The sequence below is a fragment of the Anguilla rostrata genome, chromosome 19, assembly GCF_018555375.3.
Source record: "Anguilla rostrata isolate EN2019 chromosome 19, ASM1855537v3, whole genome shotgun sequence".
Classification (NCBI taxonomy): domain Eukaryota; kingdom Metazoa; phylum Chordata; class Actinopteri; order Anguilliformes; family Anguillidae; genus Anguilla; species Anguilla rostrata.
In genome coordinates, this window is record NC_057951.1 from 6,521,080 (window position 1) to 6,546,886 (window position 25,807).

General features: G+C 40.8%; 2 protein-coding genes and 2 long non-coding RNA genes across 7 annotated transcripts in view; 2 read left to right on the forward strand and 2 right to left on the reverse strand.

Moving 5' to 3' along the window:
- Positions 1 to 9,090, reverse strand: part of LOC135246065 (protein NLRC3-like) — a 60,208-nt gene extending 51,118 nt beyond the window's left edge. For 2 of the 3 annotated variants that reach the window (XM_064319565.1, XM_064319563.1), the window contains exons 1-2: positions 8,608 to 9,089; positions 7,929 to 8,070 (exon numbers count right to left, since the gene is read on the reverse strand). In XM_064319565.1, the coding sequence (XP_064175635.1) occupies positions 7,929 to 7,987 (59 nt within the window). In that variant the 5' untranslated portion in view covers positions 7,988 to 8,070; positions 8,608 to 9,089. Of the gene's footprint in view, positions 1 to 7,928; positions 8,071 to 8,607 lie in introns of all 3 variants that reach the window. The other variant, XM_064319559.1, reaches the window with a different exon arrangement.
- Positions 1 to 25,807, forward strand: part of LOC135246095 (uncharacterized) — an 84,375-nt gene that overhangs the window by 51,342 nt on the left and 7,226 nt on the right. The window lies entirely within an intron of this gene.
- LOC135246063 (uncharacterized) overlaps positions 3,143 to 25,807 on the reverse strand; it is a 58,471-nt gene continuing 35,806 nt past the window's right edge. The window contains exons 22-33 of one of the 2 annotated variants that reach the window (XM_064319555.1): positions 25,173 to 25,226; positions 24,730 to 24,840; positions 24,169 to 24,238; positions 23,024 to 23,360; positions 20,131 to 22,027; positions 19,161 to 19,334; positions 17,853 to 18,026; positions 15,819 to 15,992; positions 5,752 to 5,862; positions 4,762 to 4,872; positions 4,299 to 4,409; positions 3,143 to 3,418 (exon numbers count right to left, since the gene is read on the reverse strand). In XM_064319555.1, coding sequence (XP_064175625.1) covers positions 3,304 to 3,418; positions 4,299 to 4,409; positions 4,762 to 4,872; positions 5,752 to 5,862; positions 15,819 to 15,992; positions 17,853 to 18,026; positions 19,161 to 19,334; positions 20,131 to 22,027; positions 23,024 to 23,360; positions 24,169 to 24,238; positions 24,730 to 24,840; positions 25,173 to 25,226 — 3,439 coding nt within the window. In that variant the 3' untranslated portion in view covers positions 3,143 to 3,303. Of the gene's footprint in view, positions 3,419 to 4,298; positions 4,410 to 4,761; positions 4,873 to 5,751; positions 5,863 to 13,497; positions 14,225 to 14,429; positions 14,477 to 15,818; positions 15,993 to 17,852; positions 18,027 to 19,160; positions 19,335 to 20,130; positions 22,028 to 23,023; positions 23,361 to 24,168; positions 24,239 to 24,729; positions 24,841 to 25,172; positions 25,227 to 25,807 lie in introns of those variants that run through there. The other variant, XM_064319556.1, reaches the window with a different exon arrangement.
- Positions 5,614 to 25,585, forward strand: LOC135246100 (uncharacterized). Its single transcript, XR_010327502.1, has 3 exons — positions 5,614 to 5,691; positions 24,670 to 24,842; positions 25,255 to 25,585. It is a non-coding gene; the product is annotated as an uncharacterized LOC135246100 (long non-coding RNA).

The window sequence follows — 25,807 nt, forward strand, 5'->3', positions numbered from 1 at the left end:
GATTACACATGTGAAAGAAGGCCAGCCCAGTTACAGCTCTTCTGTTAATATGAAATCATTCTGTATCATGAAGACACAGTGCAAAATTACTAGGTAAGGTTTATTTATTATATATCATGAAGATATGGCCTTCCAGTATAAATACATTATTTTAAAAATATTCACGTGTAATTAAGAATATCGCCAACTGTTGTTCCATGGTACCTAAATTAGAATTACTCAGTAATAGCCTCTTGTTACCAGAATAGTTACAATTTAACTACACAGGTATAACTGCAACTTAATGTAAAGTGTTAGCCACACCTCTAGTAGTGTGTTACACACCTCTAACTGTGTTTTTTACCCTTCTCACGTGTTGTACACACAACAATGAAAAAAGGATTAATTTCCATTTCGACATTAAATTTCTTAGTTACACAGTATGATGTGTCTTTATGGTGAATATGGCCTTCATGGATCATGTAGTAATTTAATCATCTTTTAATATTTATGCTCAGTGCTCTTTAATCTTGGATAAAAACTCAGGGCAGTCAGTCTGATGGGACAGTGGTTTAGTTACTGGCTTTTGATCTCAAGGCTCCTGGTTTGAATCTCTTTTAGGGACATTTCATCTCATGAGCATTTGCTTGCCCCAAAATCATCATCATATATTTTAATTGAAATGCCTTTGTGGCCATGTTGTGTGTGATGTTTTCTATATGCAAAACTGCTGATGTAAAAAACTATTATGAAAGTATGAATGCTATGAATCAGATCATTTTTCACTGTTAGATTTGTTTGCTGAACTCATTTCAGCATTCTAATGGACACAGTAGTAATGAGATAAACTCTTACTGAGCTGCTCATCTCTCTCCCGTGAGTCAGCGAGATCCTTCTGCTTCATGTTCCTCAGGATGTGGCGTGTGATCTTCAGAGACCCCTCACTGCCACAGGTCTCCAGCATCTTCTCAACTATGTACAGGGGCTCAGGATCCTCCTTCTCTCTCTCAGTGCATTCTGGGTAATCAGCAATTTGATGACTCTTGAACAATTCCTTCATCTTCATAAACTTATCCAGTACAGAAGGATCTTCAGGAAGACAATTGAAGCATTCTGGGCAATCTTGACTCAGATGGCTCTGAAACAGTTCCAACTTTCCAGTCTTCTTCAGCTTCATCAGAGTGCGCAGGAGAGACTGAAACAAACACATGAAGAGATGTGCAGTATCACTTTAAATGAAATACGCAAAGATGTGTGCTGAATCACTGTGAAATAAACACATGAAGAGTTGTGCTGTATCAGTGTGAAATAAACACATGAAGAAGTGTGCTGAATCAGAGAGAAATAAACACATGAAGAAGTGTGCTGTATCATTGTGAAATAAACACATGAAGAGGTGTGCTGTATCAGTGTGAAATAAACACATAAAGAAGTGTGCTGAATCAGAGTGAAATAAACACACGAAGAAGTGTGCTGAATCAGAGTGAAATAAACACATGAAGAGGTGTGCTGTATCAGTGTGAAATAAACACATGAAGAGGTGTGCTGTATCACTGTGAAATAAACACATGAAGAGGTGTGCTGTATCAGAGTGAAATAAACACATGAAGAGGTGTGCTGTGTCAGTGTGAAATAAACACATGAAGAGGTGTGCTGTATCAGTGTGAAATAAACACATGAAGTGGTGTGCTGTATCACTGTGAAATAAACACACGAAGAGGCGTGCTGAATCAGAGTGAAATAAACACATGAAGATATGTGCTGAATCAGAGTGATATAAACACATGAAGAGGTGTGCTGTATCTGTGTGAAATAAACACATGAAGAGGTGTGCTGTATCTGTGTGAAATAAACACATGAAGAGGTGTGCTGTATCAGTGTGAATAAAACACATGAAGAGGTGTGATGTATCAGTGTGAAATAAACACATGAAGAGGTGTGCTGTATCAGTGTGAAATAAACACATGAAGAGGTGTGCTGTATCTGTGTGAAATAAACACATGAAGAGGTGTGCTGTATCAGTGTGAAATAAACACATGAAGAGGTGTGCTGTATCAGTGTGAAATAAACACATGAAGAGGTGTGCTGTATCAGTGTGAAATAAACACATGAAGAGGTGTGCTGTGTCAGTGTGAAATAAACACATGAAGAGGTGTGCTGTATCTGTGTGAAATAAACACATGAAGAGGTGTGCTGTATCAGTGTGAAATAAACACATGAAGAGGTGTGCTGTATCAGTGTGAAATAAACACATGAAGAGGTGTGCTGCATCAGTGTGAAATAAACACTTTATCAGAGCCATTAAAACAATCATATCCGTTCCTGAAGTCAAATGTTTTCTCAGAGGGATGGATAAAGATAAACACCAAACATGCAGCAGGTCCATAGCCTCATATTTTAAGTGCAGCTTTTGCTCTTGATAGATTATTTTGGAGAGAGACTACTTGGGATGAATTTATTCCTTTAGAAAAATTGAATTTTTCTGAGCAATACTTTTGGTTAATGCTAACTATATAAACTGAGTGGTTAAAACACTGTGTTTGAAATCTAACTCTGCCATTGTGTTTGGGTCTTAAAAGACATTGATATTAGCACAACTACTTTTGTTAGGTTATCTCATTCACAGAAATGTAGCACTCAGGAAAATCGCACAAGAAACCATGAAAATAAAGAAGTACATATCATACCTGTTTTAAGAAAGACAGTTTCTCTGAACTCTTCTCTTTGAAACGGCTGGACTCCAGTGAGTAGCGGAACCTGTGAAAATATCAAGAGACACAAATTCCAATTAACTCATCCTCTACTGAACCTAAATCACAGGACATGGAGACAGAACTTCAGTTACAATCACTCTTACTGCATCTAACTCACAGCACATGGAGACAGAGCTCCATTAAACTCATCCTCTTACTGCAGCTCTAACTCACAGCACATGGAGACAGAGCTTCCAGTTAAACTCATCCTCTTACTGCACCTCTAACTCACAGCACATGGAGACAGAGCTTCTATTAAACTCATCCTCTTACTGCAGCTCTAACTCACAGCACATGGAGACAGAGCTTCCAGTTAAACTCATCCTCTTACTGCAGCTCTAACTCACAGGACATGGAGACAGAGCTTCCAGTTAAACTCATCCTCTTACTGCAGCTCTAACTCACAGGACATGGAGACACTTTCCAGTTAAACTCATCCTCTTACTGCAGCTCAAACTCACAGCACATGGAGACAGAGCTTCCAGTTAAACTCATCCTGAACTGTGTAAAGGAGGATGTTTCAGACAGTAGTTTTGCTTTCCCAGGTGGCTGAAACAGAAATGATTAAATGTTACAGGCTCAGCCGTTTCTGTGCATCTACTCCCATCAGCTGGGCCTGCAGTGACTGATGCACTTCCTGCTCTGACAGCAGCCGCTCCTCAGGTGCACCCCACCTGTGTGTGACGCTGCACAGGACAACGCCTTCGAGCCAATATTTCTCTTTCATTTCGCTCTAACCATCAGAGAATCTTTTCCTCACCTCTCCTGCTGATGATCGTATTATTCCAAAAATTTCTATTTTGTGTGTAACTGAAGGACACACTTGATTCCATTCCCCAGGTGAGGTGTTACTGTATCTCTAATATTAACCTATTCTATAACACCTGCTGTGCAAACATATCAGATTCACTCACTGAATTTGAGTTCTCTCTCTCCCGCATTTGTCTTCATTTTGCATTTCCTGTTTTTCTCTCTTAGGGATCAGAACTGTGAGATGCATGATACTTTGGTTCTAACTGGCTTTGTTCAGGGTAGAGGTGTCTGCTCTTACTGTGACCAACATAAGTAATTTCAGTTCAACTGTGGAGCAACCTGTTTTTCAGAATGATCACTTTAAACCAGCTGCACTGTTTGTCTCTTGTAGACACAATGGTGTTAAACATAACTACAAAATGTGGTTGAAATTTACTCCTGGTTGATGAACCCCTGGGAAATATGAAGCTGCTCCTGTTTGGGCTGTGTTAACAGCTGGAATATACAGTAGGGGCAGAGTGAGGGGTGGAGAGAGAGGCAGTTTAACTCTGATACTGCAGGGAATGGATCCAGGGTCACTTATACCTGCAGAAATTCAACAAGAAAAACACCATCTAAACAGCCCTGAGATCTACATGGTATACAACACATACATCATAATGTGTCATACTACACCCGCCTACACCCAAACGTGTCATAGAACACCATACCTACACCTGAATATGTTAAAATACACCCAATAAAGACCTGAAAGTTGCCAGGGAGCCTGAAGTACAATTAAACAGTTGGGACAATAGCAACTGGTTTAATTACCTTTCATCACCAGAGGTCTCTCCTCTGAAGTTGAGTGGTAGAAACATTGAATTATCACTCCTCATAGACAGACAACTGGGTACAGGTGACGCTGCCCTCTCTACCCGGACCCTGTGAACAAAACATGGAGACAGAGCTTCCAGTTAAACTCATCCTCTTACTGCAGCTCTAACTCACAGGACATGGAGACAGAGCTTCCAGTTAAACTCATCCTCTTACTGCAGCTCTAACTCACAGCACATGCAGACAGAGCTTCCAGTTAAACTCATCCTCTTACTGCAGCTCTAACTCACAGCACAAGGAGAGAGCTTCCAGTTAAACTCATCCTCTTACTGCAGCTCAAACTCACAGCACATGGAGACAGAGCTTCCAGTTAAACTCATCCTGAACTGTGTAAAGGAGGATGTTTCAGACAGTAGTTTTGCTTTCCCAGGTGGCTGAAACAGAAATGATTAAATGTTACAGGCTCAGCCGTTTCTGTGCATCTACTCCCATCAGCTGGGCCTGCAGTGACTGATGCACTTCCTGCTCTGACAGCAGCCGCTCCTCAGGTGCACCCCACCTGTGTGTGACGCTGCACAGGACAACGCGTTCGAGCCAATATTCTCTTTCATCCTCCTCTAACCTTCTTAGAATCTTTTCCTCACCTCTATTGCTGATGATCGTATTATTCCCAAAGTTTTTATTTTGTGTGTAACTGAAGGACACACTTCATTCCATACCCCAGGTGAGGTGTTACTGTATCTCTAATATTAACCTATTCTATAACACCTGCTGTGCAAACATATCAGATTCACTCACTGAATTTGAGTTCTCTCTCTCCCGCATTTGTCTTCATTTTGCATTTCCTGTTTTTCTCTCTTAGGGATCAGAACTGTGAGATGCATGATACTTTGGTTCTAACTGGCTTTGTTCAGGGTAGAGGTGTCTGCTCTAACTGTGACCAACATAAGTAATTTCAGTTCAACTGTGGAGCAACCTGTTTTTCAGAATGATCACTTTAAACCAGCTGCACTGTTTGTCTCTTGTAGACACAATGGTGTTAAACATAACTACAAAATGTGGTTGAAATTTACTCCTGGTTGATGAACCCCTGTGAAATATGAAGCTGCTCCTGTTTGGGCTGTGTTAACAGCTGGAATATACAGTAGGGGCAGAGTGAGGGGTGGAGAGAGAGGCACTTTAACTCTGATACTGCAGGGAATGGATCCAGGGTCACTTATACCTGCAGAAATTCAACAAGAAAAACACCATCTAAACAGCCCTGAGATCTACATGGTATACAACACATACATCATAATGTGTCATACTACACCCGCCTACACCCAAACGTGTCATAGAACACCATACCTACACCTGAATATGTTAAAATACACCCAATAAAAACCTGAAAGTTGCCAGGGAGCCTGAAGTACAATTAAACAGTAGGGACAATAGCAACTGGTTTAATTACCTTTCATCACCAGAGGTCTCTCCTCTGAAGTTGAGTGGTAGAAACATTGAATTATCACTCCTCATAGACAGACAACTGGGTACAGGTGACGCTGCCCTCTCTACCCGGAGCCTGTGAACAAAACATGGAGACAGAGCTTCCAGTTAAACTCATCCTCTTACTGCAGCTCTAACTCACAGCACATGGAGACAGAGCTTCCAGTTAAACTCATCCTCTTACTGCAGCTCTAACTCACAGCACATGCAGACAGAGCTTCCAGTTAAACTCATCCTCTTACTGCAGCTCTAACTCACAGCACATGCAGACAGAGCTTCCAGTTAAACTCATCCTCTTACTGAAGCTTTAACTCACAGCACATGCAGACAGAGGTTCCAGTTAAACTCATCCTCTTACTGCAGCTCTAACTCACAGCACATGCAGACAGAGCTTCCAGTTAAACTCATCCTCTTACTGCAGCTCTAACTCACAGCACATGGAGACAGAGCTTCCAGTTAAACTCATCCTCTTACTGAAGCTTTAACTCACAGCACATGCAGACAGAGCTTCCAGTTAAACTCATCCTCTTACTGCAGCTCTAACTCACAGCACATGCAGACAGAGCTTCCAGTTAAACTCATCCTCTTACTGCAGCTCTAACTCACAGCACAAGGAGAGAGCTTCCAGTTAAACTCATCCTCTTACTGCAGCTCAAACTCACAGGACATGGAGACAGAGCTTCCAGTTAAACTCATCCTGAACTGTGTAAAGGAGGATGTTTCAGACAGTAGTTTTGCTTTCCCAGGTGGCTGAAACAGAAATGATTAAATGTTACAGGCTCAGTCATTTCTGTGCATCTACTCCCATCAGCTGGGCCTGCAGTGACTGATGCACTTCCTGCTCTGACAGCAGCCGCTCCTCAGGTGCACCCCACCTGTGTGTGACGCTGCACAGGACAACGCCTTCGAGCCAATATTTCTCTTTCATTTCGCTCTAACCATCAGAGAATCTTTTCCCCACCTCTCCTGCTGATGATCTTTTTAGTCCCAAAGTTTCTATTTTGTGTGTAACTGAAGGACACACTTGATTCCATTCACCAGGTGAGGTGTTACTGTATCTCTAATATTAACCTATTCTATAACACCTGCTGTGGAAACATATCATATTCACTCACTGAATTTGAGTTCTCTCTCTCCTGCATTTGTCTTCATTTTGCATTTCCTCAGTTTTTTTCTCTTAGGGATCAGAACTGTGAGCCACATGATGCTTTGGTTCAAACTGGCTTTGTTCAGGGTAGTGGTGTCTGCTCTAACTGTGACCAACATAAGTAATTTCAGTTCAACTGTGGAGCAATCTGTTTTTCAGAATGATCACTTTAAACCAGCTGCACTTTTTGTCTCTTGTAGACACAATGGTGTTAAACATAACTACAAAATGTGGTTGAAATTTACTCCTGGTTGATGAACCCCTGTGAAATATGAAGCTGCTCCTGTTTGGGCTGTGTTAACAGCTGGAATATACAGTAGGGGCAGAGTGAGGGGTGGAGAGAGAGGCAGTTTAACTCTGATACTGCAGGGAATGGATCCAGGGTCACTTATACCTGCAGAAATTCAACAAGAAAAACACCATCTAAACAGCCCTGAGCCTACAAGTTAAACCCCACCTACACCTTAATGTATCAAAATACACCCAATTTAAACCTGACAGTTAACAAGGAGACTGAAGTACAATTAAATAGAAGTGAGAATATTAAATTGTTTAATTACGATAGATGGATGACGTGTTCTCCCAAGGTGAATGGAGGATCCAGTGAATTATCGCTCTTCATAGACTGACAGCTGGATTCAGGTGACCCTCCCCTCGCTTCCAGGGCCCTGTGAACAAAACATGGAGACAGACCTTCCAGTTAAACTCATCCACTTACTGCAGCTCTAACTCACAGCACATGGAGACAGAGCTTCCAGTTAAACTCATCCTCTTACTGCAGCTCTAACTCAGCACATGGAGACAGAGCTTCCAGTTAAACTCATCCTCTTACTGCAGCTCTAACTCACAGCACATGGAGACAGAGCTTCCAGTTAAACTCATCCTCTTACTGCAGCTCTAACTCAGCACATGGAGACAGAGCTTCCAGTTAAACATATTCTCTTACTGCAGCTCTAACGCACAGCACCCTAACTCACTGATTCATGCATTTGTACCTCTCTCTGGCAGGGCTGTGGGTTTCATCGTCGGTCTCTTTCCTCTCTGAGGAACTCATTTTAGAAACTGCGCTGCCTATCTCAGGACACCGGGACACTTCAGATCAGATTCAACCACAGGTGGTGAGTCAAATCCGCCAACCTGTAAATACACAAAAGAAGAACACAATGAACACACACAGACACACTAAAACACAGTCTCAGGCACACACATACACCAGTCAAATCCAATATTATCGCCTACAAAATGTTTTGCACCCATGATAACAATGATCAAGACTGTTGAATATAAAGCTTGCCAGTGCTGAGGTATATATTCATTGTCCAACACGTGGAATATATTTAATGATATAATGGGGTGTGTGTTAAATCTAGCGACGAAGTCGCCAAGTTCACAGTGGCAACTGTGGTTGTCAAAATGTAGCCTACTTCTTTAATCAAGCGACAGGGTCTGTGACTTCCGTCATACTAGGTTACGTCACTAGGGTTAAAAAAAAAAGTCATGAAACATCAAAAATACATCAGTAAACTTTTTTTTTTTAATTATTGCTTTTTGGTCCAAATGATAAATTTGAATTTTATTGAAGTTCTCGGTCTTACTGAATTACGCGTGTTAATACGATTATACTTGCAGATTCCCATTCCTCCCCACATCCCCTTTATCTTTACGTTTTCTTACCACTATTCCACTCCACAACAGGCAGTTCACTTCCGTTGGTTTGTTCAATTTAATTCTTCTTTTCACGGTCTTCTTTCTGCTACATCATTAAAATGGCTGTCTGAGTTCAGTTTCTCTTTCGGACCGCATTCGTCTCTTTCCTGTTTACTTCGAGCGTTAGATGGGCGGAGTTTTTTTTTTTTTTTTTTTTTTGTACTTTTTATTAGTTGCATCAGTTATCGTATTTAATTAGTAATTCGGAAGAGAAACATTTCATCCATGTAGGTCTTTGCTAAATTTGAACGCATACATATACTAGACCTATTCAACATCCTGATAATTATATTATGTTGGGACTTAAAGTACTCCAATACAATGGTCCCATCTGTTGGCTACACGCACAAATAAGCCTTTTGAAATGTCATGTCCGTCGAACTCCAAGAACATCTCCTATTTAAAAACACATTTGAAGATAAACAGCAAATAAAAATAAATAAATAAACCATCTCCAATTCTTGAGTTATTTTTTCCCCCACTGTAAAAAAAGTTAAGATTATTCAATATTTATAGGCAACTTGCTTCACAATTTTTTTTTTCCAGCTTAATACAGATTTTTCAATTTTGAGTTCAACTTATGCCTGATAACATTCATTCAGAATACTTACATTTCATTGAGGGAAAAACTTAAAACCCAATTTTAGTTTTTCTGATAATGAAATTTCAGTTGAGTTAGTTACCTTGAAATATTGAGTATTCTGAACTTGTCCACACGTTTCAGGAGATCTCCTACCTGGGCATCAGGGAGGCAACACACCGTACGTGATTCTTTTTTGTGCAAACAGTCTATGGTGTCTACCCTCATAATGAGTCCCCCACTGCCATGTAGAAGAATATGCTGTTTAATCATTGTTTTACCTTATACAGTGGGCACCCTTAATAAAAATGAAGAAAAAAGCCTGCATATAATAAATGACACAGATAATAATCTATATGTTATGTTCAAACATATGGGAAAACTATATACTTTCATTTCAATACATTTACTCTCATGCTTCAATGTTTTTTTTTTTTAATTATCTATTTTTTTCTGAAAACCATAGGTGCCATAATTATTGGCACACCTAACAATTATTGTAAGTAAAATCAAACAAAATGAAATTGGCAGTACAATTTTATATAATTTAGTTCATCTCAGGCTAAAGGAACTATATTGTGTCATTCCATCACTTCCAGTTTCACTAGAGAATAAAATGAGGTAACAAGCATACAAAATCCCTTTGTCGTCCATCAGCATGGGAAAGGCCAAATAACTGTCAATTCAGAAGAGACCAATGGTAATTAACAGTCACAAGTCTGGTAATGGGTACAAAAAAAGACAAACGGTTAAACATACAACTTAGCACTGTAAGGGCAATAATAAAAAGGCGTAAAACATATGGAAAGGTTGCAAATTTGCCAGGAAGAGGAAGCAAGTGCATGTTGTCCCCATGGACGATGAGGAAGATGGTGAGGGAGGCCATTAATAACCCAAGGATCACTGTTTAAGAATTGCAGAGATTGGTTTGTTTCTTGTGGTCAACAAGTCTAAAAAAAACATAAAATGGCACCTCCATACCAACTAACTCTTTGGAAGGGTGGCACGAAGACAGCCCTTACTGAGCACAATAAACAAAACCAGGAATCTGGAGCTTGCCAAACCTCATTGGAATTATGACTGGAAGAGAGTGCTATTATCAGATGAGACCAAAATTGAACATTTTGGCCATACACACCATCAATATGTTTGGCGGCAAAAGAGGAATGCATACAGGAGAAGCACCTCATACCTACTGTCAAATATGGAGGTGGGTCATTGATATTTTGGAGATGTTTTGCTGGCAGTGGTCCTGGGGAACTATTTTAGATCAATGGCACAATTAATTAAACAAAGTACCAGGAAATTCTGGCAGAACATTTGGTTGTCTTTGCTAAGAGGCTAGGACTTGGTCATAGGTAGATTGTCCAGCAGGACAATGACTCCAAGCATACATCAAAATCTAAACAGAAATGCTTAAGTGAAATCAACATCCATGTTTTCCCAATGGCCATCTCAGTCTCCAGACTTAAATTCCATCAAACACCTGTGGTCTGAACTGAAGAGCGGGGGTCCATAAGCACAAACCCAGAGATATCAATGATTCTGAAAAGTTCTACATGGAGCAATGGTCAAAAATCCCTCCAGATGTGTTCTCTAACCATGTCACAAATTATAGGAAAAGACTCATTTAACACAGATATCATATCCATTGAATATCGAATAACTTACCCGCTAAATATCGCATTAAATTTCCAAAGCACTGAAACCGACTCTTCACTGAGAGCGACTTGAGAAATTGCGCACGTGAGTGGCTGATGTATGTCACGACTATGAGAAATGAAGCAAGCTGGATGCATCAGACAGGCTCTGAGGGTAAATGAAGAAAAGGACAGTCTACATACTACCGCCGTGCAGTTTGCAGGTAAGGTTGGCGAGGTGAAATGAGAGTGGCGGCGTGGGGACGTCATTCAAATAACGGACAGAACTGCAACAGTTTCTGCAGTAGCACTAAACACACAAAATCATTACATCACCTCATTACATCACCATAAATACATTACCGTATGTAGTGCTGCCGTGTGATTGACAGCTAGGGCAGACAGACATGGAGAAAGTGCGGAATCAGTTCAAGCCGGCAGGTTCATTTAATACAGGAAGGCAGGCGGGGCCTGGGGAGTGCAGGGGTTTGGGGCCGGACAGGAAGCCAACTTTCGTCCAATGGCCACAGCGGCTGGGTGCATCTCAAAATTCACCAGGAACTTTCACCATTTTACCAGACAAGAAAGAACAGACCAAATTTAGAATAGAAACGGACCTCAGTGCAGTGTTTTGGGTGGTAACCTGAAAAAATGAATGGTGCAGTAGACATACTTACCCACCACAGGTAAAATTTAACAGCATTATCCTGGCGTTAGTTTCCCACCCTGGTCTGGGAGAAGCCGGGTTCAGAGGTGGGGACTGCTTCCCAAGAAACAGCAAGCTGTGTAGATTCCAGCCCCACCCTGATCTATTCATACTGAGCCATTACGTAATCCCATGAAGAATATAAAATAACTACCACGATATCAGTTGGGTTCAATACATCACACAACAGTAAATCACAACAGTAAACATTAAATATTTTTATAATTCGGGTTTAATCACTGAAAATCATTGTAAATACAGAAAATCTGAGCAACAGGTTCAAACTAAATAAAGATGACAATAAAAATGGAAACTCAAATTCATTATTGTTTATAGCAATGAAATGAAATAAGTACACTGCAGTGATCATTCTGCATTCTCCCAATCAGCTGCATTTGCCCACAGAATGTTACACATTGATAACAGATAAAATGCACTGTTAACTAGAGGCCACTGCCTTCTTTTACACAAAGATACAAAAGTCAGAATTACGACTTCAGTTACATTTGACCCTGCCTTCTTTTGCCAGTATTTCGCCACATATGATCTTAGTATGTTATAGACACATAAAAAAACATAAATAATAGATACCCGTCAAGCTAATAGATTAATCTGAACCTGCTAATTGGTATTCTCATATACAAGGTTTAAGCTCTACTGAGGGTAATATTGGGTGCATCTGAAATTACAATTCTATAAAGGCTGGGTCAGGTTTTGGGTGTGGTTAGGTACTGGTTAAGAAGGCTGGCTGTACATGCAAATGCGTCTAAATATGTGTGTGTGTGCGTGCGCATGTCAGAGAGTAAGAAAGAAATTCACGGCATACACAAGATAAACTGTAAGAGAGTGGGTTTGAGAGTGTGTGTGTGTTTGTGTGCGTGTGTCAGAGAGTGTGTGAGTTTAAGTGTTTTTGGTGTGTGTGGGTGCGTATGCATGCGTGAGTGATTGTGTGTGCGTGTGTGTTACACACCTCAGGATTTGAGGTGGCAATCAGAATATATTTTGATTCCTGGGATTATATGGAAAGAAAGGAGACTTTCAGACTTCTGCTGCTGTTAAAAAGCTCTTCATCAGGAATGAAGAGAAACAGTGGAAGTCCCACATAGCATCGCCCACTCTACTACAACAGCGCCCCCTTGAGGCCATTACAAAACTTCTATTAACTCCAGCAGAGTGCTTGGACGAATCAGTTAACTACTGTGATTACATGACATTACACATGAAATAACTTGAACAATTCCAATAGGACCGAAGCAGTTAAATATACATCCATTAAAAAGATCATCATATGTGCCAATAGGAATATAACCTACGAAGCCACTCGTGGGTGTCAATCTATCAATCAATCAATCAAATCACTTTATTTGTCCCTGAGGGGCAATTGCACAGGCCCATAGAGTAGTATGATTAACAAGTAACACATTGCAGGAGAAATTAAATTAAAAAATAATTTTTTTTTTTTTTTAAATGCGAGTGTGTGGTTGCATATGCGTGTGTGTGCGTGCATGAGGGTGTATGGGCGTGCGTGTGTATGAGAGTGCGTGCGTGTGCGAGAGTAAGGCTGGAAACACACTTGATTTAAATGATGTGGCCGCGTACACAAAATGGCTGTCATGCGTATCCTGCGGTCATTCAGAGCGTCCTTTGTGTACGTCCTCAAAAATGAATGCTACACGTCTGCAAGGTGCAATACCCACATAAACCACGGGGGCAGTATTCATTTTACGCCTAGTGACGTGACTGACGCCAGGAAGCCAGGAAGGATGGTGATATCATTTGAAAGCCATGATCTGCCCCCTAGTGGATATACCTTATTAACCTCCAGTCAGACAGAAAGTAAGCAGGCAGGCACGTGAACAATATCGCCCGGGACACAGCCACTTCACGTGCATGTAGCACAAGATTATTCAAGTATGTTTCCAGCACAAGTGTGTGTGTGTGTGTGTGTGTGTGTGTGTGTGTGTGTGTATGCATGTCTGTGTGTGCATATGCGTGTGACAGTGTGTGTGTATGAGTATGTGCGCGTGTGTAAGAGTAAGTGCGTGTGTCTCTACTCTAGTTGGCAGAGGGACACAGAGGATTTCCACACGTTAAATCCAGCACAGAGGGGTGTGTGTTGAGTGAAGTGTATGCGGAATCTGAGGACTAGGGTCAGTGTGTCAGAGTCAGAGATGCTGTAGAAGGACAGAGTGCTGGCCGGACGGTCCACATACACTCCTACCCTGTACACACACACTCCTTCACCACCATCAGCATCATCATCAATCACTGCTAGTCTGCGGTAGGGGGAGGGGTGGACAGGTGTCTCTATAGAATAAACACTGTGATAGACTAAGTTACTGTCTCTAATGCACTCCAGACTCCAGGAGGATTTATTCATTCCAAATATACAGTTATTGCCCCCTCCTTTCCTGCTGATTCCTTTATCTGTCACTGCTATATAAACCCTTCCCTCCTTAAACAGACTCCACTCAGCCTCCCAGTAACAGCGCTCACTCACACTCTCTCTGCACACAACCTGGGGCGAGTACTCAAATCTCTCAGGATGATCAGGATATGGCTCCTTTCTCCCCGGTGTGTGTGTCACCTTCCTGTTCCCCTCAGACAGAGATAGCCATCTGTGCGCTGTGTTTGGATCCAGTGTGAGCTGACAGCCATCTGCACACCAGAGACATTAATGAGATTAATCATTATTAACATTCACATCATTATAAGAGAGAGAAAGAGCTGTGATAGTACCTGTGTGTGTTTGTGTGTGTAAGATACTTTTCTGTAATGTCTCACTCTCTCTCTTTCACACACACACACACACACACACACACACACACACACACAGCAGTGTTCTGTGTCGATACAGACTCACATTTCCTGGGTCCTGGTTTGGTCCTGTTCTCTCCTCCATGGTCCACACTGTAGGAACAGCAGAACAGTGAGTGAGTGAGTATGCGTGTGAGGTGCAGTGTGTAAACTCTCTGTACTTACAGCAGTGTGAGTGTGTCCAGTTTAGCAGCAGACAGCGCTCTCACTCCAGTCTCCTGGGTGATTGTATCTCAGGTCCAGCTCCCCCAGGTGTGTGTGTGTCTATGTGTGAGAGGTGCAGTGTGGAATCTTTCTGTACTTACAGCAGTGTGAGTGTGTCCAGTTTAGCAGCAGACAGTGCTCTCACTCCTGAGTCTCCTGGGTGAATGTATCTCAGGTCCAGCTCTCTCAGGTGTGCGTGTGTGTGTGTGTGTGTGTGTGTGTGTGTGAGGCGCAGTGTGGAAACACTCTGTACTTACAGCAGTGTGAGTGAGTCCAGTTTAGCAGCAGACAGCGCTCTCACTCCTGAGTCTCCTGGGTGATTGTATCTCAGGTCCAGCTCTCTCAGGTGTGAGGGGTTTGAACACAGAGCTGAAGCCAGAGAATCACAGCCTCTCTGTGTGACTCTACAGCCTGACAGCCTGCAGAGAGAAGGACACACACACCTTACACACACTAATATAAATGAACAGGACTGTGTGTGTCAAACACATAGCAGTGTGTTACACACCTTATACACATTAATATAAACTAACAGGGCTGTGTGTATCAAACACATAGCAGTGTGTTACACACCTTACAGCGCATTAATATAAACTAACAGAGCTGTGTGTGTCAAACACACAGCAGTGTGTTACACACCTTACAGCGCATTAATATAAATTAACAGGGCTGTGTGTGTCAAACACATAGCAGTGTGTTACACACCTTACACACATTAATATAAACTAACAGGGCTGTGTGTGTCAAACACATAGCAGTGTGTTACACACCTTACATGCATTAATATAAACAGGGCTGTGTGTGTCAAACACATAGCAGTGTGTTACACACCTTACAACAAATTAATATAAACTAACAGGGCTACAGTTGAATATAAAATAACAGGGCTTTGGAATTAATTATCATTATTTAAGAGGATGACCAGTTTAATTAAATTTGAACAGGTTCAATTAGTTTTCATAATTTTGAAGAATGTATGAATACAAATGATTTCACGCTTCTCAAAATGATGTTTTGTCCAACTGACGTCAGATTTAAAATGTGTGTTTCTACCAAGAGGAAGAACAGGAAAATGTTGCTTTAGTTCTGTGAAGAAAAATAAATCTTTTGTCTATTTTAACATTCAAAACATTTGTAACATTAGTGCTATATTTAGTCATTATTAAAGTTAGTGTTGTATTTAGTCACATTGGAGCATTTTTTGTTTGAGGGGGTTTGTGTTTGTACTCACCCCAGTCTCTGCAGTTTACAGTGTGGGTCCTCCAGGCCAGCAGAGAGCGCTCTCACTCCTGAATCCTGCAGCTCGTTGTCTCTGAGCTCCAGATCTCTCAGCTCTGAGTGAGGGGAACGCAGGACTGAGGCCAAAACATCGCAGCAGCCCTCTGTGAGATTACACCAACCCAGCCTGCGGAGAGACCACGCACACGCACGCACAGACACACGCGTACACACACACAAACGTACACACACAAACACGCACACAGACACATGCACAAGCACACACAAACACACACACACACACACGTACACGCACATGCACACACACACACACATAATTGAAATAAACCGCTGATTGTGAGACTGTGCACCTTGGCAGCAGATACATGTGGAATTTCCTATTTGTACAGTATATGCGTTTCTGGGAAGTACACACAGTACACACAAAACAGGAAGAGGTCATATTAATTAAGTTTAAAAAGTATTCTGACTAATCTACAAAAGAAAAGGGTTACCACTTTCTATTAACAAAAAATAACTAAAAATAAGGAGCCAATTCAATTCAAGGCTGGGGGCCACCTGCAAGGATTTAATTCCCGAACCCTTTCCATATTATGCTCATATCATATGGGACACAGTCTGATTGCAAACATATTTAAATTGCAAACACAAGAAACAGCGCTAGCACTAGTACGGTCTACAAACATCTTTATTTTTTAAACACATCCAATCTTCATCATATTGAAGTTACATAATAATATAATTTCACTAACAAATTAAGAGGTCTGTTAATATTCTTGCCATAAATTTTAAAATATTCACTCCGATAAAATGAAAACACGTTCAATACTAAATGATGCAGCATAACAACAGTGTAACGCTGCATTGTTGTGAGCACCTGCGTTTTTCCAGCAGCTGTAAGTGTATAATTTCAGTTACATGAACAGTATATTCGGCAAGTGAGTGTTTTATTAATGGTGAAGTATGCGAAAATTACTCAATCAACTTCATTTTGATGTACTGTCTCGAATGATTCACTTTAATAAATCAAAATTCCCAACACTAGCTACGCACTCACTGACAAATTAATTGCATCTACTGGCCACTCACTGCAACTTCAGGTATACAGAGGACCAAAAAGCCTAAATTAAAAATAAATAAATAAATTACTGAATGAGTGAATGAAATAAATACAAATGCAAGACAATGTAAAAATAAATGAATGTACACAGAAATAAATGAATATATAAAATCTGACATAAATGGGTATTTGCATTTATTTCCATTTTTATTTCTTGGTTCATTCAATTCTGAATATATTTATTTCATTATTCTTAAAATAATTTATTTCTGTATATATATTTTTTGTATTTATTTCAGTAGTTTTTCATCCATATGATAATGAGGGGACTGTCAATGAAAATGTGTCATAGTGTCACATTATCCCCATTGGTTACACTCAGAATTACCCTCTCTTTTTAAATATTTTGGGAGATATTGCCAAATCAAAGTCTGTTTTGGCGATATGCAAGTGAATTCTTTTACCGGAAGTATTTTTTGGGTGCTGTACTGTATGTGCATGTCAAAGGATCTAAATGTATGTAATCATAAACAGTCTTTTCATGACTAACAGATTGTATATTTGCTGCTTTCTGGAACTGCTAGCCAGTCTAAAGTACAGACACACCCCAGGCGGGTGAAACCTAACAAAGTGTTGCATATACCACCAATGATAGCAAGTACTACCAGTAGCAGAATGTGTACACTGAGAATGACAGAATAGAGTAAACCAGCTACAGCGTTTTCAGTGCATTCAGCATCTAATCATCACTTATGACTTGATAATACAAGACTCCCCTGAAACATCACATTCTAGTCAGGAACCACAAACCTGCCAACCCCTAGACTCATTCTTTGTTGTGCTAAAGAAAGAATTCTGGTGGACATAGTAGAAAACAAAGAAAAAGCACTTTTTGTATTTCACTGCACAGAGCCATAATCACTAATTCCATTTAGTTGAGGTCACACAGTACACAGCACTACTCACCCCAGTCTCCCGATTTTACAGTTTGGACTCATCAGTCCAGCACAGAGCAGCTCCACTCCTGAATCTCTCAGGTTATTGTAGCTGAGGTCCAGATCTCTCAGGGGTGAGTTTGATGACTGGAGAGCTGAGGCCACAATTTCACATGACTTCTTTGTGAGCTCACAGCTGTTCAGTCTGCAAAGAAGAGTTTATATATTATTGTATAACAATATTAGGTAAAAACGCATGTGATATTTGAAATATAACAAGTTGTAACAAGACTGATACCCACTATACCCCATACCCACAGGATATGGCTGTTTTTGAACAGGTTTTGGCCCTACACAGCTGGCTGAAAACTGAATGTATTACTCTTTAGTGTTAGTGACATTGACCTGTTTTGGACTCACTGGTACGTTTACAGCTCTGGGCAGCAGTGTAGTGTAATAGGTAGGGAACTGGGCTTGTAACCTGAAGGTTGTAGGGTTGGTTCCCAGGTAAAACACTGCTGTTGTGCTATTGCGCCCATGACCAAGGTACTCTACCTGAATTGTTTCAGTATATATCCAGCTGTAAAAATGCCAAAAGTTGTTTTTAAGTCACTCTGGATACAACCATATCCTAGATGCCTGTAATGTAACAATTGTTGTGTTCTATGATGAAGAGCTAAACTGAGATTTCAAGGTATGCAACTCATCTTCTGAGGAAGACGTCTGAGCAAAACTCTCCAACTGCAGCACCTAGGACCTGAGAATTAGACATCCTGCTGGACTGAACTCTCACAGTTCTACAGATGTAATTTTGACCCAAATAGCCCCTTTTCTAATTCTGTAACCTGCTGGACTAAAGTCTGATGGGCTGATTCATTTGAGACTCTGTTGTCAGAAACATCAGGGTAAGCAGGGCTCATATCCTGTATTTCTCTGGTGCTTGTGCGTTGGGCATTTAGCTAAAACTGCACTGGATCTACATTCCAATTGCACATAGTTGTACACGTTGGCTCATAAATTACTTCTTCATGGCATAAGTGTATGAATTGCAAGATTCCTAGATCAACGATATGTTTACCACCTCAGATAAAAGGTCTTAGTGTCAGAGAACATAAGGTGAATGCCTGACAGTAGTAGACAATCTGCTCTCCGGGGAATACAGCCTTGCTGCTTATCCCCCCAGTCAATGCTCTTATATGTAAACCCACATTTACACATAAAGATCTAGGTTACAAGTTTTAAAAATTTGTTTCGTCCCTGCAGCAAAGTTCAAACCGTTACACAGCCATAATCACTAATTCCATTTGATTAATGTCACACAGTACACAGCACTACTCACCCCAGTCTCTGCAGTTTACAGTTGGGATTCCTCAGTCCAGCACAGAGCAGCTCCACTCCTGAATCTCCCAGGTTATTGTAGCTGAGGTCCAGATCTCTCAGGGGTGAGTTTGATGACTGGAGAACAGAGGCCACAATTTCACATGACTTCTCTGTGAGCTCACAGCCACCCAAACTGCAAAGAAGAGTTTATATATTATTGCATGATTTGCCTGAGAATTAGACATCCTGCTGGACTCTCTCTGACCCTCATAGCCCGTTTTCTTTAAAGTAAAGGACAAATCTTACTCAAATAAAGACCCTTAAGTGTTGACCTGTTAAGCAAGTGTGACTCTGGTCTTGTTACATTTGTCTTGCTTCTCAGCTGTGCCTTGGTCTTTTCTTTGATCACAGTCTTGGATCTCTGGTTTTGATTCTTTAGATGGTTATTTTACCTCCTGGGTCACTGTGCGACAGACAGGCTGTGGTTCTGTATTCTCTTTCATTCATTTTTTTCACAATAGTGTAATTTATTTTCCATATCTGTCTAATTTTGTGTTTGTTAAAGCAGTGTGGCCTGTGTTTTAAATTAGATGGTGAACACTGTGTGTGTCCTAATACTGTAACTTACTATATCCTCTCTTCATTTTAATCTGTTCGTGAGTCATATGTTTTGACCATGACTGATCCATTACATTGGTTTGCCTATCAATTAATTCATGATTTATTCAATAACTAGTATTTTTAATTATAATTTGTAAATAAAATCTAATGAAATACATTTTACATGTTGGAAAAGCAAGTTTTTGCATTTGGTGCTACTTCTGTATTCATTAAATGAGGGCACAATCAGTTAAAATAGCTAGACTCAAAAATCATAATTCTCACTTGCATGACATGACATTTTGTTATATTATATTCTCGCTTTAACTATGAAGTGTTCATGAAAACATGCTGTCAGTTATCTACTTTAATAATTACATAATACTCACATGGCCTTCCTGCAGTTCCTGACTACTGGTACCAGTCTCAGATAACCTGCTGCTGATGTGTTGTAGGTCCTCAAGTCAAACTCATCCAGGACCTCCTCTGACATAAGTAACACAAAGGCCAGAGCTGAACATTGGTCTGGTTCCAGCTCTTGATCAGAAAGTTTTCCTGATCTCAGTGAATTCTGGATTTCCTCCACTAGAGAGTTGTCATTCAGTTCATTGAGACAGTGGAACAGATTGATGGTCCTGTCTGCTGAAGATTCCTCTTCGATCATCATTTTAATGTACTGGACTGTTTTCTCAATGCTCTCTGATCTGCTTTCTGTCTGTGTCTGTGGGTCTGGTACAGGTGATCTGCTTCCTGTCTGCCGGTCTGGTACAGGTTGTCTGCTTCCTGTCTGTGGGTCTGGTACAGGTGATCTGCTTCCTGTCTGTGTCAGTATTCCTCCTAAGAGATTCTGAATGGATTCCAGAGAGAGGCCGAGAAGGAATCGGAGGAAAAGGTCCAGGTGTCCATTCTTACTCTCTAAGGCCTGATCCACTGCACTCCTGTGTACCTCAGACAGCTGCACTCTGTCACTGTGAGGTTTTGACTCTTCTGCTCCGAGTACATTTCTATTCTCATTTACACATGAATGAAACGCAAATAAGGCAGCCAGATACTCCTGAATGCTCAGATGCACAAAGCAGTAGACCTTCTCCTGGTACAACCCACACTCCTCTTTAAAGATCTCTGTGCACACCCCAGAGTACACTGAAGCCTCACTGACATCAATGCCACTCTCTCTCAGGTCCTCTTCATAGAATATCAGATTGCCCTTTTCCAGCTGTAGAAAAGCCAGCTGCCCCAGTTTCAGGATGATTTCTCTATCTGACTCTGACACTTTCTTTGGGTTCATCTCATTGGCACCATGATACTTCTGATTCTTCACATTAGTCTGAATGAGCAGGAAGTGTGTGTACATTTCAGTCAGAGTTCTAGGCAGAACTCCACTCTCTGTTTCACCCAACATTGTCTCCAGAACAGTAGCAGAAATCCAGCAGACGAGTGGTATGTGACACATGATGTAGAGACTCCTGGATGACTTTATGTGTGAGATAATTCTGCTGGCCTGGTTCCCATCTCTGATTTTCTTCCTGAAGTATTCCTCCTTCTGTGGGTCATTGAATCCTCGTATCTCTGTCACCTGCTGGACGCACTCAGGAGGGATCTGATTAGCTGCTGCTGGTCGGGAGGTGATCCAGAGGAGAGCAGAGGGAAGCAGATTCCCCTTAATGAGGTTGGTCAGCAGCACATCCACTGATGATGACTCTGTTATATCACAGCAGATCTCATTGCTTTGGAAATCTAGAGGAAGTCGACACTCATCCAGACCATCAAAGATAAACACAACTTTGACTTCATCACCTTCAACACTTTTGATCTCTTTCAATTGTGGAAAGTAGTGCTGCAGAAGTTGCATCAGACTGAATTCTCTCTCCTTTTTCAGATTCAGATCTCGGAAAGGAAGAGTGAAGATGAAATCAACATCCTGATTGGCTTTTCCTTCTGCCCAGTCCAGAATGAACTTCTGCACAGAGACTGTTTTCCCAATGCCAGCGATGCCCTTTGTAAGCACAGTTCTGATGGGTTTCTCTTGTCCAGGTAAAAGCTTAAAGATGTCATTGCAGTGGATTGCAGTCTCCTGTGTGGTTTGTCTCTTGGATGCTGTCTCAATTTGTCTGACCTCATGTTCATCATTGACCCCCCCACATCCCCCCGCAGTGATGTAGAACTCTGTATAGACCTCATTCAGGAGGTTTTGGTGGTCCTGCTTTGCTAAACCTTCAAATATGCATTCAAACCTCTTCTTCAAATGAGTTTTCAGTGCCTGCTGGGCTCTTTCTTTGAATTCATCTGAGGAGAGGAAATATGAGAACCAATGTTTAAAATAACAGAAATAGAGAACAAAAAATATTATGCAGAAAGTTTTCACAATGTTTTGCACACCCCTGAAAGTGTTACACATTAAGTTGTAGCTATACCTTTGTAGATAAATTATAATTCATTTGGTAACAAGAGGTCATTACTGAGTAACTCCAATGTAGGTAACATGGAACTATAGTGTCTTGATAGCGGTTTTCTTGATTACACATGTGAAGCAAGGCCAGCCCTGTTACATCTCTCCGCAAAATTAACAGGCAAGGTTTACTTATCAATCATTAAGATATGGCCTATTAGTGTAAATACATTATTTTAAAAAATATTCACGTCATTAAGAATATCGCCAACTGTTGTTTCATGGTACCGAAGTTGGAATTACTCAATGATAGCCTCTTGTTACCAGAATAGTTACAATTTAACTACACAGGTATAACTGCAATTTAATGTAAAGCGTTAACCACACCTATAATAGTGTGCTACACACCTCTAATAGTGCTTCACACTCCTCACAATATGTTGTACACACAACAATAAAAACATAAAAAGGATTCATTTCCATTTTAACATTCATTTTCTCAGTTATATAATATGATGTATCTTTATGGTAAACATGGTCTTTATGGGTCATGCAGTAATTTAATCATCTTATAATTTTTATGCTCAGTGCTGTTTAATCCTGGATAAAAACTCAAACCAGGAACTTTGGTTCCTGGTTTGAATCTCTTTCAGGGACATTTCATCTCATGAGCATTTACTTGTCCCCATAATCACTGCTGGATGCTGCATTTTAATTGAAATGCCTTTGTGGCCATGTTGTGTGTGGTGTTTTCTATATGCAAAACTGTTGATGTAAAACACTATTATGAAAGTATGAATGCTATGAATCAGATCATTGTTCACTGTTAGATTTGTTTGCTAAACTCATTTCAGCATTCTAATGGACACAGTAGTAATGAGATAAACTCTTACTGAGCTGCTTATCTCTCGCTAGTGAGTCGTCGAGAACCTTCTGCTTCATGCTCCTCAGGATGGGGAGTGTGATCTTCAGAGACCTCTCACTGCCACAGGTCTCTAACGTCTTCTTAACTATGTACAGAAGCTCAGGATCCTCCTGCTCTCTCTGAGTGCATTCTGGGTAATCAGCAATTTGATGACTCTCGAACAATTCCTTCATCTTCATAAACTTATCCAGTACAGAAGGATCTTCAGGAAGACAATTAAAGCATTCTGGGCAATCTTGACTCAGATGGCTCTGGAACAGTTTCAACTTTCCAGTCTTCAGCTTCATCAGCATGCACAGGAGAGACTTAAACAAACACATGAAGAGATGTGCAGTATCACTTTAAATGAAATATGCAAAGAGGTGTGCTGAATCAGAGTGAAATAAACACATGAAGAGGTGTGCTGTGTCTGTGTGAAATAAACACATGAAGAGGTGTGCTGAATCAGTGTGAAATAAAAACATGAAGAGGTGTGCTGTATCAGTGTGAAATAAACACATGAAGAGGTGTGCTGTATCAGTGTGAAATAAACACATGGACAGGTGCGCTGTATCAGAGTGAAATAAACACATGAAGAGGTGTGCTGTATCAGAGTGAAATAAACACATGAAGAGGTGTGCTGTATCAGAGTGAAATAAACACATGAAGAGGTGTGCTGTATCAGAGTGAAATAAACACATGAAGAGGTGTGCTGTAACAGTGTGAAATAAACACTTTATTAGAGCCATTAAAACAATCATATCCCTGCCTGAGGTCAAATGTTTTCTCAGAGGGATGGATAAAGATAAACACCAAACATGCAGCAGGTCCATAGCCTCATATTTAAAGTGCAGCTTTTGCTCTTGATAGATGATTTTGGAGAGAGACTACTTGGGATGAATTCATTCCTTTGGAAAAATTGAATTTTTCTGAGCAATACTTTTGGTTAATGCTAACTATATAAACTGAGTGGTTAAAACACTCTGTTTGAAATCTGCCTCTGCCATTGTGTTTGGGTCTTTAAAGACACTGACATTAGCACAACTACTGTTGTTATGTTATCTCATTCACAGAAATATAGCACTCAAGAAAATCGCAGAAGAAACCATGAAAATAAAGAAGTACATATCATACCTGTTTTAAGAAAGACCGTTTCTCTGAACTCTTCTCTTCGAAACGGCTGGACTCCAGTGAGTAGTGGAACCTGTGAAAAAATCATGAGACAAAAATTCCAATTAACCTCATCCTCTTACTGCAGCTTTAACCAACAGCACATGGAGACAGAGCTCCCAGTTAAACTCATCCTCTTACTGCACCTCTAACTCACAGCACATGGAGACAGAGCTTCCAATTAAACAGTAGTGTCAATATGAACCTGTTGCACTCTCTTTGATCACTTGTGAACCTCTCCTCTGAAGTTGACTGGAAGACCCATTGAAAGATCACTCTTCATAGACATTTGTTGTTTTTGATTGGTGTTTCTTTAAGTTCCTTGCCACTTCTACATTTTGCCTCCTGTGTTTCTCGGTGACTGGATCCAAGACTAGCTATCCGTGTTAAACAGGACATTTTATTACAATATAATACACCCACCTAGACCTCAGTGTACAATAAAATACCCCACTATACCTGAAGGTTGCCAGGGAGCCTGAAGTACAATGAAACAGTTGAGACAATATTAACTGGTTTAATTACCTTTGATCACCTGAGATCTCTCCTCTGAAGTTGAGTGGTAGAACCATTGAATTATCACTCTTCATAGACAGACAACTGGGTACAGGTGACCCTGCCCTCTCTACCCGGACCCTGTGAACAAAACATGGAGACAGACCTTCCAGTTAAACTCATCCACTTACTGCAGCTCTAACTCACAGCACATGGAGACAGAGCTTCCAATTAAACTCATCCTCTTACTGCAGCTCAAACTCACATCACATGGAGACAGATCGTCCAGTAAAACTCATCCTCTTACTGCAGCTCTAACTCACAGCACATGGAGATAGAGCTTCCAGTTAAACTTATCTTCTTACAGCAGCTCTAACTCACAGCACATGGAGACAGAGCTTCCAGTTAAACCCATCCTCTTATTGCAGCTCTAACTCACAACACATTGAGGCAGAGTTTCCAATTAAACTCATCCTGAACTGTGTAAAGGAGGATGTTTCTGACAGTACTTTTTCTTTCCCAGGTGGCTGAAACAGAAATAGTTAAATGTTATAGGCTCAGCCGTTTCTGTGCATCTATTCCCATCAGCTGGGCCTGCAGTGACTGATGCACTTCCTGCTCTGACAGCAGCCGCTCCTCAGGTGCACCCCACCAGTGTGTGGCGCTGCAGAGGACAAAGCCTTTGAGACAATATTTCACTTTCATTTCGCTCTAACCATCATAGAATCTTTTCCTCACCTCTACTGCTGATGATCGTATTATTCCCAAACTTTTTATTTTGTGCGTAACTAAATGACACACTTGATTCCATTCCCCAGGTGAGGTGTTCCTGTATCTCCAATATTAATCTATTCAATAACACCTGCTGTGCAAACATATCAGATTCACTCACTGAATTTGAGTTCTCTCTCTCTTGCATTTGTCTTCATTTTGCAGTTCCTGTATTTCTCTCTTAGGGATCAGAACTGTGAGCCACATGATGCTTTGGTTCAAACTGGCTTTGTTCAGGGTAGTGGTGTCTGCTCTAACTGTGATCAACATAAGTACGTTCCGTTCAGCTGTGGAACAATCTGTTTTTCAGAATGATCACTTTAAAACAGCTGCACTG